Below are 15,882 nucleotides of genomic sequence, written 5' to 3' on the forward strand. Positions count from 1 at the left end.
ACCCGGCGGGTGGAGGATGTAGTCAGCCGAGATTGCACCACTGCACTCCAGCCTGGGCAACAGAGTGAGACTCCATTTCAGAAAAACAAACACAAAAACAAAAAAAACCACTCATCTGTATGGTTAGTTATTTTCACCTGTACTTCTAAAACAATTACAGTTCCTACTATAATCTTGCCACCTGTGGTGCTACCCTATGGAATTCAGGATATCAAGGCATATAGGACCTGGGGAACAGATTTCCCCCACTAGCACTGAACACAATGCAATACTCCTTGTGAACAAGAGAACAATTTCATGTTGCCTTCAGAAGCACCAAAGGATGTCATAGTAACTGCTGCCTACTCAGGCTGACCTCTATGGCATCCAGGATATAAATTAGGACAATACCCTGTAGTTTTTTCTTGGAGGCCTTGAATAGCAATGAAAACTAGGCTCAAACTAGAGAGCGAGCTATATTCTGCCCTCCTACTGCCACTGTCTCTGTTGAGCTACACAATGGGAATCTCCAAAAAAAGGTATTCACCCCTTCATGTTAGCAGAACCCATACAGTGACTAGAACCCCCAAGATTTATGAGGCCTTTATTATTGTACAAACCAAGGCAGTAAGAGGCAGGTGGTTCCCACAGTTGGTGATCTGGAGGCTGGAAAACTCTATCAAGAGTCATGTGACACCAACAATATCCTGAAATATGTAGTCCCTCTTTTCAGGTCACCAGCAGAGTCCTCTGGGCCAAACCGGGTCAGGTCCATGGCCTAACTCATCAGAAAGGGAAACAAAAAAGAAAGGAATAAATGCTTAGGCTATTTACAAATTCCTCCCACGAATGGGAGAACACCAAGGTTCACTTACCTGAATACACTGGGGTGGGCGAGTGGTGCACACTGGTGGTCACCTGCCAGGCAGTAGAGGTAAAATGGCTTCCACTACAGTATCAGCAGAGACATACATCTGACATGGGCCCTGGGCAGGGCAAAAGGTGCAATGCAGTTCCCACATACCTGGAATTTATGCAGATGTTCAGATATAGGATGTTCAATTCAGGCTGATGCCACCCTCATAAGGGATCCCCTTCAGAACTGTTGTATCAACTGGACATCCCTACATATCAAAGGTGTCTTTCCCTTGTGCATTCTGTGGCACTCAATGAGATACGGCCTTCAGCTGAAGCTTTCTCACATTCACTGTGTACTCAAGGAATTTCTCCAGGGTGCTAACAGATTTTCCACATTTGCCACTCAAGGCTTTTATCGACTATGAATTCTCTGATGTTTAATAAGGCTAGAGTTATGGCTAAAGGATTTCCCACATTCAGTGCACTCATAAGGCTTCTCCCCAGTGTGAACCCTTCTGTGCTTAATGAGGCCGGAATTTTGAGTAAAGGATTTCCCACATTCAGTGCATTCATAGGGTCTTGATCCATTGTGAACTCTCTGGTGTTTTCGGAGACTGGAGCTGTAGGGAAAGAACTTCCCACATTCACTGCACTCATAAGGCCTCTCCCCAGTGTGAACTCCCCGATGTTGAAGGAGTGCAGACCTTTGGCTAAAGGATTTCCCACATTCGCTGCACTTATAAGGCCTTTCTCCAGTGTGAACTCTATGGTGTTCAATGAGGCTAGAGTTTTGGCTAAATGACTTCCCACATTCGCTGCACTCATAAGGCCTGGATCCACTATGAACTTTCTGGTGCTTTATGAGACTGGAATGATATGTAAAGAACTTCCCACATTCACTGCACTCATAAGGCCTCTCCCCAGTGTGAACTCCCCGATGTTGAAGGAGTGCAGACCTTTGGCTAAAGGATTTCCCACATTCACTGCACTCATATGGCCTTTCCCCAGTGTGAACTCTCCGATGTTTAATGAGGTTAGACTTGTTGCTAAATAATTTTCCACATTCATCACATTCATGAGGTCGTACTGCAGTGTGAACTCTCCGGTGCTGAATGAGACTAGAGCTTTGCCTAAAGGACTTCCCACACTCTCCACATTCATAAGGTTTTTCTCCAGTGTGAACTCTCCAATGGTCATTGAGACTGTAGCTTTTGCTAAAGGATTTCCCACATTCACTGCATATGTAACATCTTTCTGTAGTGAGCGTTCTCTGCTGCTGAACAAGTGTGTGTTTACGGCTGAATGCTTTTGTGTACTCTCCACAGTTGTAATTAGTTTTTCTTCTGTGACTGATGGCCCCACCGTCGCTTCTGCTATTTGATTGGTCCCCAGTGTGAGTGGCCTGTTGATGGAGAAATCCCAACTTGGCCAGGAAGTCCTTCCCAGCTTCTCTGCAGGTGGAAGGCTCCCCTGACACATGGAATGTGCAGGTCTTCACAAACAAGGCTCTGTCCACATTGCCTCTGAAATGTTTTTCTCCAAGGTGCTGCTTCCGGTGATGAACATCTGCAATGAAATACAATTACTTCTCACATGCCCCACCCCTATATAATTTCTGCCTATGATGTGTCCCCTCGGACCCAGCCAAGAGCAAAATGTCTCTCAAGACCAAGCTACACGTCTCACGGTGGGGGGCCTTCTGGGGAGAAAGACCTGTCTTGGAAGTCCTGAGTTGGGTCACTCCTTCTAAAGAAATGCTCTGCTCAGAAGGTGCCTCCTCATCCACCACTCTATGCCAAAAACCTAAAAGCAAGAAATGCTAGTGAAGTGCACAATAACTATGGTGGGAGGGGGCAGCCCCTATACAAGTGTGTGTATGACAAACTCAGGAACAAGTCCATGGGATTGTTTGCATGACAGTAGAGTTGGGTTTGGGCTGCAGATGAGGCTGCATAGCAATTCTAGGCTATAAAGATTACAAGAATGGGCTGGGTGCGGTGGCTCATGCCTGTAATCCTAGCACTTTGGGAGGCCAAGGCGGGCCGATAAACAAAGTCAGGAGTTTGAGACTAGCGTGGCCAATATGATGAAATCCCGTCTCTACTAAAAATACAAAAATTAGCCTGGCATGGTGGTGGGTGCCTGTAGTCCCAGCTACTTAGGAGGCTGAGGCAGGAGAATCGCTTGAACCCGGAAGGTGGAGGTTACAGCAAGACAAGATTGCACCACTGCACTCCAGCCTGGGCGACAGAAGGAGACTCCATCTCAAAAAAACAAAAACAAAAACAAAACAAAAGATTACAAGAATGTGGGAGAACTCAAGAGGTACAGGCCACAACCATGAGGTATCACAAAGAGAGAGGCAGGGTCTAATACTAAATTCTCTGCAAACAACTTTTGCAGAAGCTTATCTGCTGGTGACACTTGAGTGCTATGTAGAATAGTATATGCAAGCCCAAGGAAATACGACTGCAATGCAGCAGCTGGCCTTCAAGGACTGTTTAAGAGTATGTGCAAGGACGGGCACAGTGGCTCACACCTGTAATCCCAGCACTTTCGGAGGTCAAGGCGGGTGGATCACGAGGTCAGGAGTTCAAGATCAACTTGGCCAAGATGGTGAAACCCCATCTCTAAAAAAATACAAAAATTAGCTGGGTGCAGTGGCAGGCGCCTGTAACCCCAGCTACTCAGGAGGCTGAGGCAAGAGAATCACTTGAACCTGGGAGGCAGAGGCTGCAGTAAGCCGAGATCACGCCACTGCAATCCAGCCTGGGTGACAGAGTGAGACTCCGTCTCAAAAAACAAACAAAAAAATAGTATGTGCATACCTCATGACACACTATGTAGAGACTAACGTTGGAAAGAACTGCAGATGTAGCAGTGAGAAAAACAGGTAAAATATGGAGTCCAGAGATGTGAGGATTAGCCCCAGGCTGGATGTTAACAGCAGAAGTGACAAGCAGTAGAGCTGACATGTCAGCAAAATGTCAAGAATGGTGAAGGGAAACCGGAAGTGAGCTGTGACCACTAGCATTGGCATCAAAATGCTCACCAAACAGAATAGGTTGCTGCTATGATACGGCATCTGGATAATGTAAGTACTAAGGGAAGAAAGAACAGAAGAGTAGCCTGCACTGTCCCACAAAATACTCAGCACATGACAGCCCACAGGAAAAACACACACACACACAAATACTACAAAGAAAATTTCAGAGGAATACTTTCTAAGAAGAGTCCATGGTCTACATAAGTAGTGACCATGTCAGTGACAATAACCTCTGGCATAGGCAGGCATAACGAAATGCCAGCTATGGGATGGAAGTAGTAGCTGGGGCACACAGGATCCTCAGATCTGGAAAAAGTCACCCAGACATGGAGGGGGAAATCAAGGTGGGATGCACTTGGGTGACTGCAAGACTGCAGACTCTGCATCCTTCCCTGTGAGGCTGTGGGGAGACAGGTATGGGGGCTCCTCAAGGAGAGGAGAAGACAGTATGCACACCTTAGTCTTACCAATGACAGAACTATGCAGGGAACTGAGAAAGAAGCAGAGCCCATAGTCTTGTCATGAGAAGGACAGACCTGCTGACAGGGAAAAGAGGAAGGGCACAGACCAGCTAAGGGCACAGGAATGGGTAAAAGAACCTTACCTAGGGAGGTTAAAAGAGCCAAGTTCTCCAGCATCACATCACGGTACAGGCATCTTTGAGCCTCATCAAGGAGACCCCATTCCTCCCAGGAGAAGTGTATGGCCACATCTTCAAAGGTCACAGTGCCCTGCCACAATGAGAACAGATGAAACCACCAAGAGCCCCTATCCCAAGGACCCACAATGCATACCCCCTCATCTTTACCCCATGCCCATTCTCTTCCCAAGCTCCCCAACTGAGAGGAGAAACCAGCACAGGGATAAATAGGCATCTAAGCTGGAGGCCTGGCATAGAAGGATCCATACTATCACATCATGAAATCCCCTGGAATGTCCAAGGTCATCTAAGTCTCAATACCAGGGCCCTGCAGCTGTCACTTACTCCCTTTCCAGATGCACGTCATTCTTCAGAATACACATCCCTCCTATCTCCAGACACCACAGCCCCAAGCCCAGGGCTGCCACCTCACTGCCCACACCATAGGCATCTCCCTGTTCTTACCCCCCATGTCACTGTTTTAATCTCATCCTCTTTACCCCATTAGTGAAGGCAGGATTGCCACACTAGGGTTATGGATATGGCCAAATACACAATACCTGACACTAGAAAGATGATACAGCAGCAGGGCACAGTGGCTCATGCCTGTAATCACAGCACTTTGGGAGGCCGAGGTGGGCGGATCACGAGGTCAGGAGTTCAAGACCAGCCTGACCAATATGGTGAAACCCCATCTCTACTAAAAATACAAAAATTAGCTGGGCATGGTGGTGGGTGCCTGTAATCCCAGCTACTTGGGAGGCTGAGGCAGGAGAATTGCTTGAACTCAGGAGGCAGAGGTTGCAGTGAGCTGAGATTGTGAAACTGCATTCCAGTCTGGGCGACAGAGCGAGACTCCATCTCAAAAAAAAAAAAAAAGATGATACAACAGTTTATTAATCATATGTCCATAGAACCTGGGAGATGAGGACAACATGTACCACACAGCGTCACACGGGGGTCTAGTCCAGAAAAAAAGTGAATAACCAAAAGCTGTGGAATGCAAGCACTTTGAAAACAAAAAGATCAAGTGCCCCTGGTTCCCACAATGGGCTTCTTTGGAAAACTCCATGGCCTGGTAGGGAGCTGAAATCTGCTACAAAGTGATAGGCAGAAACTGTGCCTGGTCCCCTTGATAAAAAGGGTTGTCTGTCTGGGAGAAGAGTAGGGAGGGAAACTTGTACTCACGCCGTTTGATGTCACCCTGATTTTACCAGAGGTCATACTGGGCCTTAATTTTAGACTTTACACCATAACTTAGCACACAGCATCGAGGATATGCTTGACAAATTCAAACAGGATCTAATACTACCCTAGATCTCCCAGGGCATCCACTAGTGGTAGCAGCCCCAAATCCTATGAAGGCTCCCTGGCTGGCTCCATTTTTTGCCTTAGACTTAGGCCACCAGAACCACATGTGCATCTCAGATACCCATGGCCGTATTATACTTCTGTGATGTACTTGCTATCCCCTTGGCAGTGACAACCTCCTTCTGTCCACTTAACACTCAAAGACTAGCTCCACTGATCACCTGCCCGAGGCCAAGTGACTGTCACAGATGACCACACTGGCACCTGGCCTTATCCTCCAGGTTGAATAAAACACTCCCAGCCCCATCAAAGTCATCAAAAAATCCTGGTGATTCCGCAGAATGCTGAATAAGCACTAAGGAAAAAAAGGACAGCCATTTGCCTCAAATACACCTATGCCTCTGCATTCACCTTACATCCACTCTTTCCTTGAAAGCGTATGCCACCTGCCCAACTATCCTCTCCAAACACCCTACCTCCATAGCCACTAACCTCCCTTACCTCTGGTTAGAAAGCCCAAGAACATCACCCACTTATCCAACCAAAAGGCCTGGTCTTTAGCCCCCACTCTGCCCTTCCTGACCAAATAACCTATACCACCATGCCTAAAGATTAACCCTTCTAGGCCAGATGCAGTGGCTCACGCCTGTAATTCCAGAACTCTGGGTGGCTGAGGCGGGTGGATCACCTGAGGTCAGGAGTTTGAGACTAGCCTGACCAACATGGAGAAACCCCGTCTCTACTAAATAAATATGAAATTAGCCGGGCGTGGTGGCGCATGCCTGTAATCCCACCTACATGGGAGGCTGAGGCAGGAGAATTGCTTGAACCCGGGAGGCGGAGGTTGTAGTGAGCTAAGATCACGCCATTGCACTCCAGCCTGGGCAACAAGAGCAACACTCCATCTCAAAAAAAAGAAAGAAAGAAAAAAAAGATTAACCCTTCTAAATGTAATCCACAGCTCACTCACCTTAGTCCACACAATAACCACCATATTTTGGATGTCTCCATTCTGAAGCACTCCCCAGATTTGCAGACCTGGGTGTTCAGCCACCTACTTAATGCCTACTTAATGTCTCTGAAACATCTCAAACTCTTACATGACCAAATAAAGCTCCTGTTGTCTCCAGTGAATATTACTGTTAATACCAACTTCTCCATCTCGGTTGAAGAACTGTGGGGTCATCGCTGAATCCTGTTTCACTCCCTTGCTGTCTACATCAGAAAATTTAGTTGCCCCCTTTAAAAATTTGCATCCAGAATGCAACACATCTCCTAATCAATGACTCTGGTCCATTACCCTGGACTGGCTGTAGCTTCCACTCTGATCTTCTTTCCTCCTCCCTCAACCCCACAGTCTGCTCTCCACGCTAACAGGATGGACCCTGTTAGGACTTTAGCAAGATCACCTCCCTCTTTTAACCCATACCTCCCATTACCTCCAGAATAGGTACCCAGCTTTTCAGGCAACCACTGCAGTCCTGACTCCTTTCCCCTGCTCTTTGTTCCCAGCTAAAAGGAAAGAGATCTATGGTTTCCTCAAAAATCTCAGCTTAGTTTTACTAAGCACTTGCACCTCCTGATACCAGTGCCACAGATAACCTTTCACAAGTTTCCACTGGCTGCCAAAAATGGCAACACCTCAGTATAACCCCTGGCATGGACGTAGAGCCCTGGGCTTGGAATTTCTCCAGGGCACTAGACCCAGGATTGGGGTAACAGCACTTTAAGAATACTAGAAAACCACAATCCCAAGAACATGTGGGTGAGGGTGGGGGCTACTGAGGGACTGGAACACTCCCCACTTCCTATGTGAGTTCCCTACGCCCTTCTACAACTAGGAGTACCAGCGAAAAGAGGAATGCATCCCTGGTGAGACTCGATGGGCTTAAGCCTCCCTGTACCCCTGCCTGGCCCTGAACTCAGGCTGGCTGTTTTACTTTCGGGCCTCAGTGCTGTCACCTCTTGCCACTTCAGGGCAATGAAAAAAAGTTGCAGCCTCCCACTATCTCAATGTCCTCATCGCCCCATCGCTGCTCTTCCTGTGAGCAGTCTGGAAAAGTTTTTAAACCCTAACATAGGGCGGGCGCGGTGGCTCACGCCTGTAATCTCAGCACTTTGGGAGGCCGAGGCAGGCGGGTCACTTGAGACCAGGAGTTCAAGACCAGCCTGGCCAAAATGGTGAAATCCCGTCTCCACTAAAAATACAAAAAAGTAGCCGGACGTTGTGACGCAGGCTTGTAATCCCAGCTGCTGGGGAGGCTGCGGCAGGAGAATCTCTTGAACCCAGGAGTCGGAGGTTGCAGTGACCCGAGATCGCGCCATTGCACTCCAGGCTGGGTGGTAAGAGCAAAACTCCGTCTCAAAAGAAAAAACAAAAAAAACTAACATAAATGGCGTCCCTCCTTTGTTCAAAACTCTCCGTGGCTTCTAGCGTCCTCACAATGAAGATAAAAACAACCCTAGGAGTAACTCCGCCTCATATTCTTCCTTCCCTGCAGAAAACAGCTTTCCGAATCCTCCTGGCTCGGTCGCGCCTCCGACCTTTGCACGCGCCGGCTCCTCCGCCTGTCACGCCCTCGAGGCCACACCTCGTCACACGCAGTGTCGGAAACGGGGCCCCACCCACGAGCGCCTCAGTGTCCCCGACCCTGGGCTGCGGGGACGCGAGCACGCGCCCCTCACTGACGGCTTTAGTGGGTGGGGGGAAGGCGTGTGAGGCGGTGAGACGCGGCACTCACCTGAGCTGGCGCCCTCAGAGCGGCCCCTGCCATCAGACTGTGGGGAGAGCTGGGCCGGGAGCGGCGGGCGACCAGGGTAGGGACCCGGGGACAGGCCTGACGTGGGTCACCCAGGGCGGCGTCGCACGGCTTAGACGCTTTCGTGCAGCAGGGACGACGACTCCCCTCACGCCTTCGTGGCCCCAACCCGGCGCTCTGCTGTCTCTGATCCGGTGAACACACCCCAGAGAAGCCAAAATGGCCGCCACGAAGAGGACCTACCCCCCCCCCCACCCCGCCAAAAGTCCCTCCCTTTCTTTTTGTGACTCTCGTAGAAAGTAGGTCTTCTGAGCTCTTACTGGCTTAGTGGCAGTGGCGTTCAACGCAGAGCATTCTGTGTAATGTAGTTTCCACAGATTCCCGAGGTCGGGGCTGGGGACCCTCTGCACCAGCCTCTTGGAGTAAAAGCGAAGCTCCAGGGCGCTGGGCGATGAGAAACGGCTTATCCAGGTCCTAGGGCAGTGGAGGGGTTTCGCCCTTTCTTAAATGGGTCGTAATCAGACAGCGTATCAGAAGTGCCATCTGCAACTGATCACCCAAGTGTTTGGGGAATATTATTTCAAACTTCGTAAAGTTCAGCAGGCTCCCAGAGGCTAAAATTATCAGACGCTCTCTAAGGCTGCCAATCCAAATATGCAAATCATTCCATAGAGCCATTCAGACACGAAATATATCCACTAATAGGGAAGCTAATAAACATTACCATATTAAGTTTATTACTTTTTCTTTTTTTCTTTTTTTTTAGACAAAGTTTCCCTCTGCCCCCAAGGCTGGAGTGCAGCAGCGCCATCTGGGATCACTGCAGCCTCCGCCTCCCGGATTCAAGCGATTCTTGTGCCTCAGCCTTCCAAGTAGCTGGGACTATAGGCGCACACCACCATGCTCAGGTAATTTTTTGTATTTTTAGTAGAGACGGGGTTTCACTATGATGGTCCCAAACTCCTGACCCCAGGTGATCTACCCGCCTCGGTCTCTCAAAGTGCTGGGATTACAGGCATAAGCCACCGCACCCAGCCTCTATCATATTACATTTCAAATGTATGCACTCGGAAGCATTGAAGTCAGTCTGTGCACTCTTGGTCAGGGACAGGTGAAAAACTACTTCAGATAGTGGCATGATAGTGCCTCCAGAAGATAGAAGGGAAATGTTGGGTCACCTTGAAGCCGTAGTACAAAGGTAGAATTGTCTGTGATTCCAACAAAAAACATCTTTTGTCTGCATAGTCAATTATTGTGTCCAATTACTGTGTCCAGTCAATAACTGTATCCAATTCACTGAGCAACACTTTTATCCATTTCATAATTCTTACTTGATATCTGAGATATATTCAATTCCTTTTAGAAGTCTAACATCAATCTCAAAAAAAACAATGAAAGAAATGCTACTTTGATAAGAGACAAAGGGGAGAGGTGGGACTTCTTAATCAGAAAGCTGGTGAAATGCACTTGAAGGAAGTGAGAGATGAGCCATGTGCGTATTTTTAGAATAAATTCCAGGCAGAAGAAGCAGGTTACTAGAATGCCTGGATGGATGGAGACGTCACAGGGCTCTTCAGCATTGGAGGGCCTAGGGCTTCAACCCAGAAGGCCTTCATCTGCTTTGCTGGCTGCAGAGACACTCAGGGTGTATAGGTGAGAAATATCTATGGGATGGAGCTTGATTTCAGAAGAATTAATAACAGAAATTCCCACTAGGGACTTTTATGTCCCTCTGGCTGCATGACCCAAGCCAGCCTAGCCATTTATGCCAGGTAAAAGCCAGCTGTAAAGACACGGAAAAATTTCAGAGTTTAAGCAGCACATTCTAACTCCCACTGCCTTTCTTTGCCAAGAGTCAAACTAGATAGCCAGATGTCCCCAGAGATAAGCATAAAATTGTCCTATTCCAGCTATAAAGTATCTCTATTCTCCACAGTCATCCCTTTGTTGGCTGGGTATTTTTAATTACAAATCACTCCTTCTTAATATTACCCTACATAATTTTCTCTATTTATAGAACAGAACAAAAAGGGCAGCTGTCAAAATACTTTGTGTGCATTATTTGAGATGTGGGTATTGCTTCAAAGTATTTCAGAAAACGAAATAGCTCAGCACAAAGGTGTTCATAATCATGCACAAGATTGGCAACTATTTTACCTCCTTCCATCATCAACTTTAAGAACAGTATCAATAGATTCATTCAATTCAAAGTTAATTCTAGTTCCTCTTCTAGCCAGTATTTTCCATGGATAGAACATCTTGTGGTTGTTTTAATTCAATTTCTCACTTTATTTTATGATCTATATCATTATCATAAGCTTTGTTTGAAATGTGTTAGTCAATTTGTGATGCCATAAAGGAATACCTGAGATTGGGTAATTTATTAAAAATTATAATAAATATATAAGAATATAAAATAAAAATATATGAGGGAGATGTATTTGGCTTCTAGTTCTGCAGACAGTACGTGAAGGAAAGTGCAAGTATCTGCTTTTGGTGAGGGCCTCAGGAAGCTTACAATTATGGCAAAAAGTGAAGGAGAGCCAGCATGTCCCATGGTGAGGGAGGGAGCTAGAGAGGTAGGGAGGAGTTGCCAGGCTTTTCTAAACAACCAGATCTTGCATGAACTCAGTGAGAACTCACTCACTAAAGCCATTCATGAGGGATTTACCCCCATGACCCAAAGATCTCTGACTAGGCCCACCTCCAACATTGAAGGTCACATTTCAACTTGAGATTTGCAGGGAACATACCTCCAAACCATATCAGAACCCATCAAATTAATTTTACCAAATATACCAGTATTACATCAAATAGCAGATAACATTATGAGTCTGATCATGATCGTTACAAAATAAGTCAAAATTACAGTATATTCTCTACCTTTCCTCCAAATTGGGGTTCTTGCCCGTATACCAAATATGTATGTTTTTTAGACATAGCTTCTCACTCTGTCACCCAGGCTGGAGTGCAGGCACAATCATGGTTCATTGCAGCCTTAAGTTCCTGGGTTCAAGTGATCCTCCCACCTCAGCCTCCCAAGTAGCAGCTCATATACCATATATTGTCCTATAAAAGGCTTTAAATCCAGGGCCAAGTATCATCCAGAGAAGTTATTTATTTTTATTTATTTCTTTATTTGACTCTTGCTCTGTCACCCAGGCTGGAGTACACTGGCACGATCTTGGCTCACTGCAACCTCTGCCTCCCGGGTTCAAGCGATTCTCTTGCCTCCACCTTGAGTAGCTGGGATTACATACACCCACCACCACGCCCAGCTAATTTTTGTATTTTTTTTTAGTAGAGACGGGGTTTCACCCCCAAGCTAGTCTCGAACTCCTGACTTCAAGTGATCCACCAGCCTCGGCCTCCCAAAGTGCTGGGATTACAGGTGTGAGCCACCATGTTTAGCCCAGCCAGAGAATTTAAATGTTCTTCTGAGGGCAGAGTAAATGTATACTGGGGACTATCCCGAATGAATGAAAATTAGGCTTTGGTTTCCTAACGGAAAAGAAGGTATGAGCCAAATCTAGTACAGAATACTGATCTCTCTGAGCTTGTAGCATAGCTTTAGTTGTTGATGCCGTATTAGACATAGCTGATCAAATGGGGGGACACCAATTTATCAAGTCTTCCATAATCTATAGTTAACTTACCAGATCCATCAACTTTTCTTCCAGGCCATCCTAGACCGAGGCTACAGTGCAGTGGTGCAAATACGGCTCACTGCATCCTCAAACTCCTGGCCTTGAGTGATCTTCCCCTCAGCCTCCTGAGTAGCTAAGACTATAAGCATGTTCCACCACACTCAGCTAATATGTTTTCAATTTTTTTGTAGAGAGGAGGTCTCACTATGTTGCCCAAGCTGGTCTCGAACTGCTGGCCTCAACTGATCCTCCTGCCCTGGCCTCCCAAAGTGTCGGGATTACAGGCATGAGCCACCGCACCCAGCCCATCCTAGACTACTAAATATTTATTTCCCCCCAGGAATTCTATGGTGTTATAAATTAACCACTTGAGTGAGATTAGCTAATTCTAAAGGTTCCCATCTAGCATGCTCAATTAAAACAGGACTAAAAGCAGATTTACATGGCATTCTATCAATTCCAATAATACCTTATGGTAACAGTGAAGCAAAAATTGTACCTAATTTCTGTCCATAAATTCCTCTATAGACCATATTTCTCCAGCTGCAAGCCTTCTCTAGCTGTATCCCTATATTCGTGTAATTATATTTCCTTTTAAGTTTACATTAGCTAATTAAGTTATAGCAACATTGGTCATCAATTATAGTAAAGTTTTCTCACTGCCTGCAGACCATTTACTTCATTCCAATGAAAGTGAACTTGAAGTCCCAGCTGGAGGTCATGAGACCTTACAGGCCATTGTCAAAGGAAATTAAATTTTGGGACCCCAAACCTTTTTAGCCAAGGGGAAAAGTCAAGCTGGGAACTGGGTCACACAAACTTGCCTCCACCTTTTGGTTCCTAAATAAAATGGCTACAAGATGAAAAGCTACCCACCTTCACCATATTTTGCCCACAAGGAAGTTACTGGTGAGCTGTTAAAACTTCACCATGGTGGCTGGGTGCGGTGGCTCATGCCTGTAATCCCAACACTTTGCGAGGCCAAGCTGGGTAAATCACGAGGTCAGGAGTTCAAGACCAGTCTGGTCAAGATGGTCTACTAAAAAAAATATATATATATAAAAATTAGCCAGGTGTGGTGGCAGGTGCCTGTAATCCCAGCTACTCAGGAGGCTGAGACAGGAGAATCACTTGAAACCAGGGAACGGAGGTTACAGTGAGCCGAGATCATGCCACTGCACTCCAGCCTGGGGGACAAAAGTGAAACTCTGTCTAAAAAAAAAAAAAAAAAAAACTTCACCATGGCAATGCAAATTGATAGTTTATCTTTACAAGTACAGTCACCCCGGCCTGTCAGACACAAAATGCCTATCTGATTGTTCCCCTACCCCATTTCCTCTGTGTTATCTTACGTAAAATGCAGATTCCCCACATCTTTCTTTTGCTCCTTTTGTTTATGTGAAAACTGTGTGCTTCTCAATATCCCATCCTTTCTCCTTTAAATTTGGAGCCCTAAAAATCATCTTCGGAGAAAAGCATAGACTTGTCTCCCGGGTGCATCCTTAACTTTAGCAACTAAATCTCCAAAATGATTGAGACTTGTCACTTTCTTCTATTGACATTATCATTCAGTCATAACACTCCCAATTTCCCTCCGTGGTTATAATCAGAGCAGGCTCTGAAGAGATTATACTTGTCATTTTTTTATAATTTTGACATTTTGAAAAATTATCAAGACTAGGGTGAATTAACTAGTTCCAGATCTTTGAATAGACCAATTATTTTTAGTGATTCAATACTTTTTGTAACTACTCCATCTTCCTTTCCTGTTTAAGGTCATTTGTAATCAACTATCTAAACAATTTTATCCAATTCTGTTTTCCTGAGGTTTCTTCCATCTCATTTATTTATTTATTTATTTATTTATTTATTTATTTATTTATTTATGTGAGATGGAGTTTCACTCTTATTGCCCAGGCTGGAATGCAATGGTGCAATCTCGGCTCACCGCAACCTCCGCCTCCCGGGTTCAAGCGATTCTCCTGCCTCAGCGTCCTGAGTAGCTGGGATTACAGGCACACGCCACAACGCCCAGCTAATTTTTTTTTGTATTTTTAGTAGAGATGGGGTTTCACCATGTTGGTCAGGCTGGTCTCGAACTCCTGACCTCAGGTGATCCTCCCGCCTCAGCCTCCCAAAGTGCTGGGATTACAGGTGTGAGCCACTGCACCTGGCCACCTCTTTTATTTTTAGTTACCTTTCTTCTGAATGATTCTTACTTTTCCCTCCCCCTCCAGTATTAAGTCTCATTCAAGAGAGCTCAATAAGGAGGTCCATAACATCATGCCTCATACCATGTTGTTACCCCTTTTACCATGACATCAATTAACTGGGTCCACAGGATGGATTCAGGAAAAGGTATGGTAATGTACTTAATTACAGGCTAGAATCTACAGCTGATATAGTTTAGATGAGTGTCCCTTCCAAATCTCATGTTGAAATGTGACCTCCAGTGTTGGAGGTGGGCCTAATGGGAGGTGTTTGGGTCTTTTGCAGGACATTTAGTTATCCCCTCCAACCCACAGACTCCAGGTCCCACTTACGTTCTTCCTCCTGTTTGGGAGTCAATCACATAACTTGTGCAATCTCAACTCAAGGACTAGAAGCCAACCTATTCACAAAAAATCTTCCTCACCAGCCTCTACCATATTTCATTCTGCCCAGTAACTCCTTAGCCATTATTTGAAATGGACTGAGATCACAGCAAATATCCCATCTTCACCAACTGAAAAAATTTCAAAAACGTAATTGAAAATACTCACAAAACTCTGCAGAGCATACTCACGTGAGGTTTTGTTCAGGCAAAGGGTATGATCAGCAAGAGAAAGAGAATGCATGCCCATATGCTATGTCAGACACAAATCCAGGCAGTTTTCCAGATTTCCATCCCAGTCCAGATGGCACATTGATGTGATTCACTTCCAGATCAAGCCACCAATATCTGAGAGATAAATCCTGGTTTCAGGAGAGCTCAAGTCAGGGGATCCCAGCAGGCCAGCAGGGATTTTATGCCCTTCTGGGGTAACATAGTTGAGCCAGAGTGCCTACCTAATCACGTATGCCAACCAGAAACCATCAGCAACCAAACTCACCCTCCATATTGTCATGGGATTTTCCAGCTGTTAAACAAGACATAATAAAGCTCACTGCACTTAAATCTCAAAATAAAATGAGATACCTGATGTCCCTAGAGACAAAACTAGAGCTTTTCCAGCCCAATTTTTTTTTTTTTTTTTTTTTTTTTTTGAGATAGAGTCTTGCTCTGTTGCCCAGGTCAGAGTGCAGTGGTATGATCTCAGCTCACTGCATGCTCCGCCTCCCGGGTTCACGCCATTCTCCTGTCTCAGCCTCCCAAGTAGCTGGGACTACACGCGCCTGCCACCATGCCACCATGCCCGGCTAATTTTTTGTATTTTTAGTAGAGATGGGGTTTCACCGTGTTAGCCAGGATGATCTTGATGTCCTGACCTCGTGATCCGCCCACCTCGGTCTCCCAGAGTGCTGGGATTACAGGCATGAGCCACTGTGCCCGGCCAACTAATTCCATCTTACACAAAACGAATGCACACTATATCAAAATTTGGGGGATGCTGCTAAAGTAGTACTTATAGGGAAGTTTATAGACTATATTATTATATAAGA

The 15,882-nt window shown here is 45.9% G+C and overlaps 1 protein-coding gene across 4 annotated transcripts in view; it reads right to left on the reverse strand.

Moving 5' to 3' along the window:
• The window catches only part of ZNF154 (zinc finger protein 154), a 20,475-nt gene continuing 4,593 nt past the window's right edge, over positions 1-15,882 (reverse strand). The window contains exons 2-6 of one of the 4 annotated variants that reach the window (XM_010386986.2): positions 15,026-15,181; positions 8,576-9,067; positions 4,488-4,614; positions 855-2,403; positions 567-757 (exon numbers count right to left, since the gene is read on the reverse strand). In XM_010386986.2, coding sequence (XP_010385288.2) covers positions 1,250-2,403; positions 4,488-4,614; positions 8,576-8,608 — 1,314 coding nt within the window. In that variant the 5' untranslated portion in view covers positions 8,609-9,067; positions 15,026-15,181 and the 3' untranslated portion in view covers positions 567-757; positions 855-1,249. Of the gene's footprint in view, positions 53-566; positions 758-854; positions 2,404-4,487; positions 6,572-8,575; positions 9,068-15,025; positions 15,182-15,882 lie in introns of those variants that run through there. The other 3 variants (XM_010386985.2, XM_030942278.1, XM_030942276.1) reach the window with 3 other exon arrangements.

This window comes from Rhinopithecus roxellana, chromosome 12, assembly GCF_007565055.1.
Source record: "Rhinopithecus roxellana isolate Shanxi Qingling chromosome 12, ASM756505v1, whole genome shotgun sequence".
NCBI classification, from domain to species: Eukaryota; Metazoa; Chordata; class Mammalia; order Primates; family Cercopithecidae; genus Rhinopithecus; species Rhinopithecus roxellana.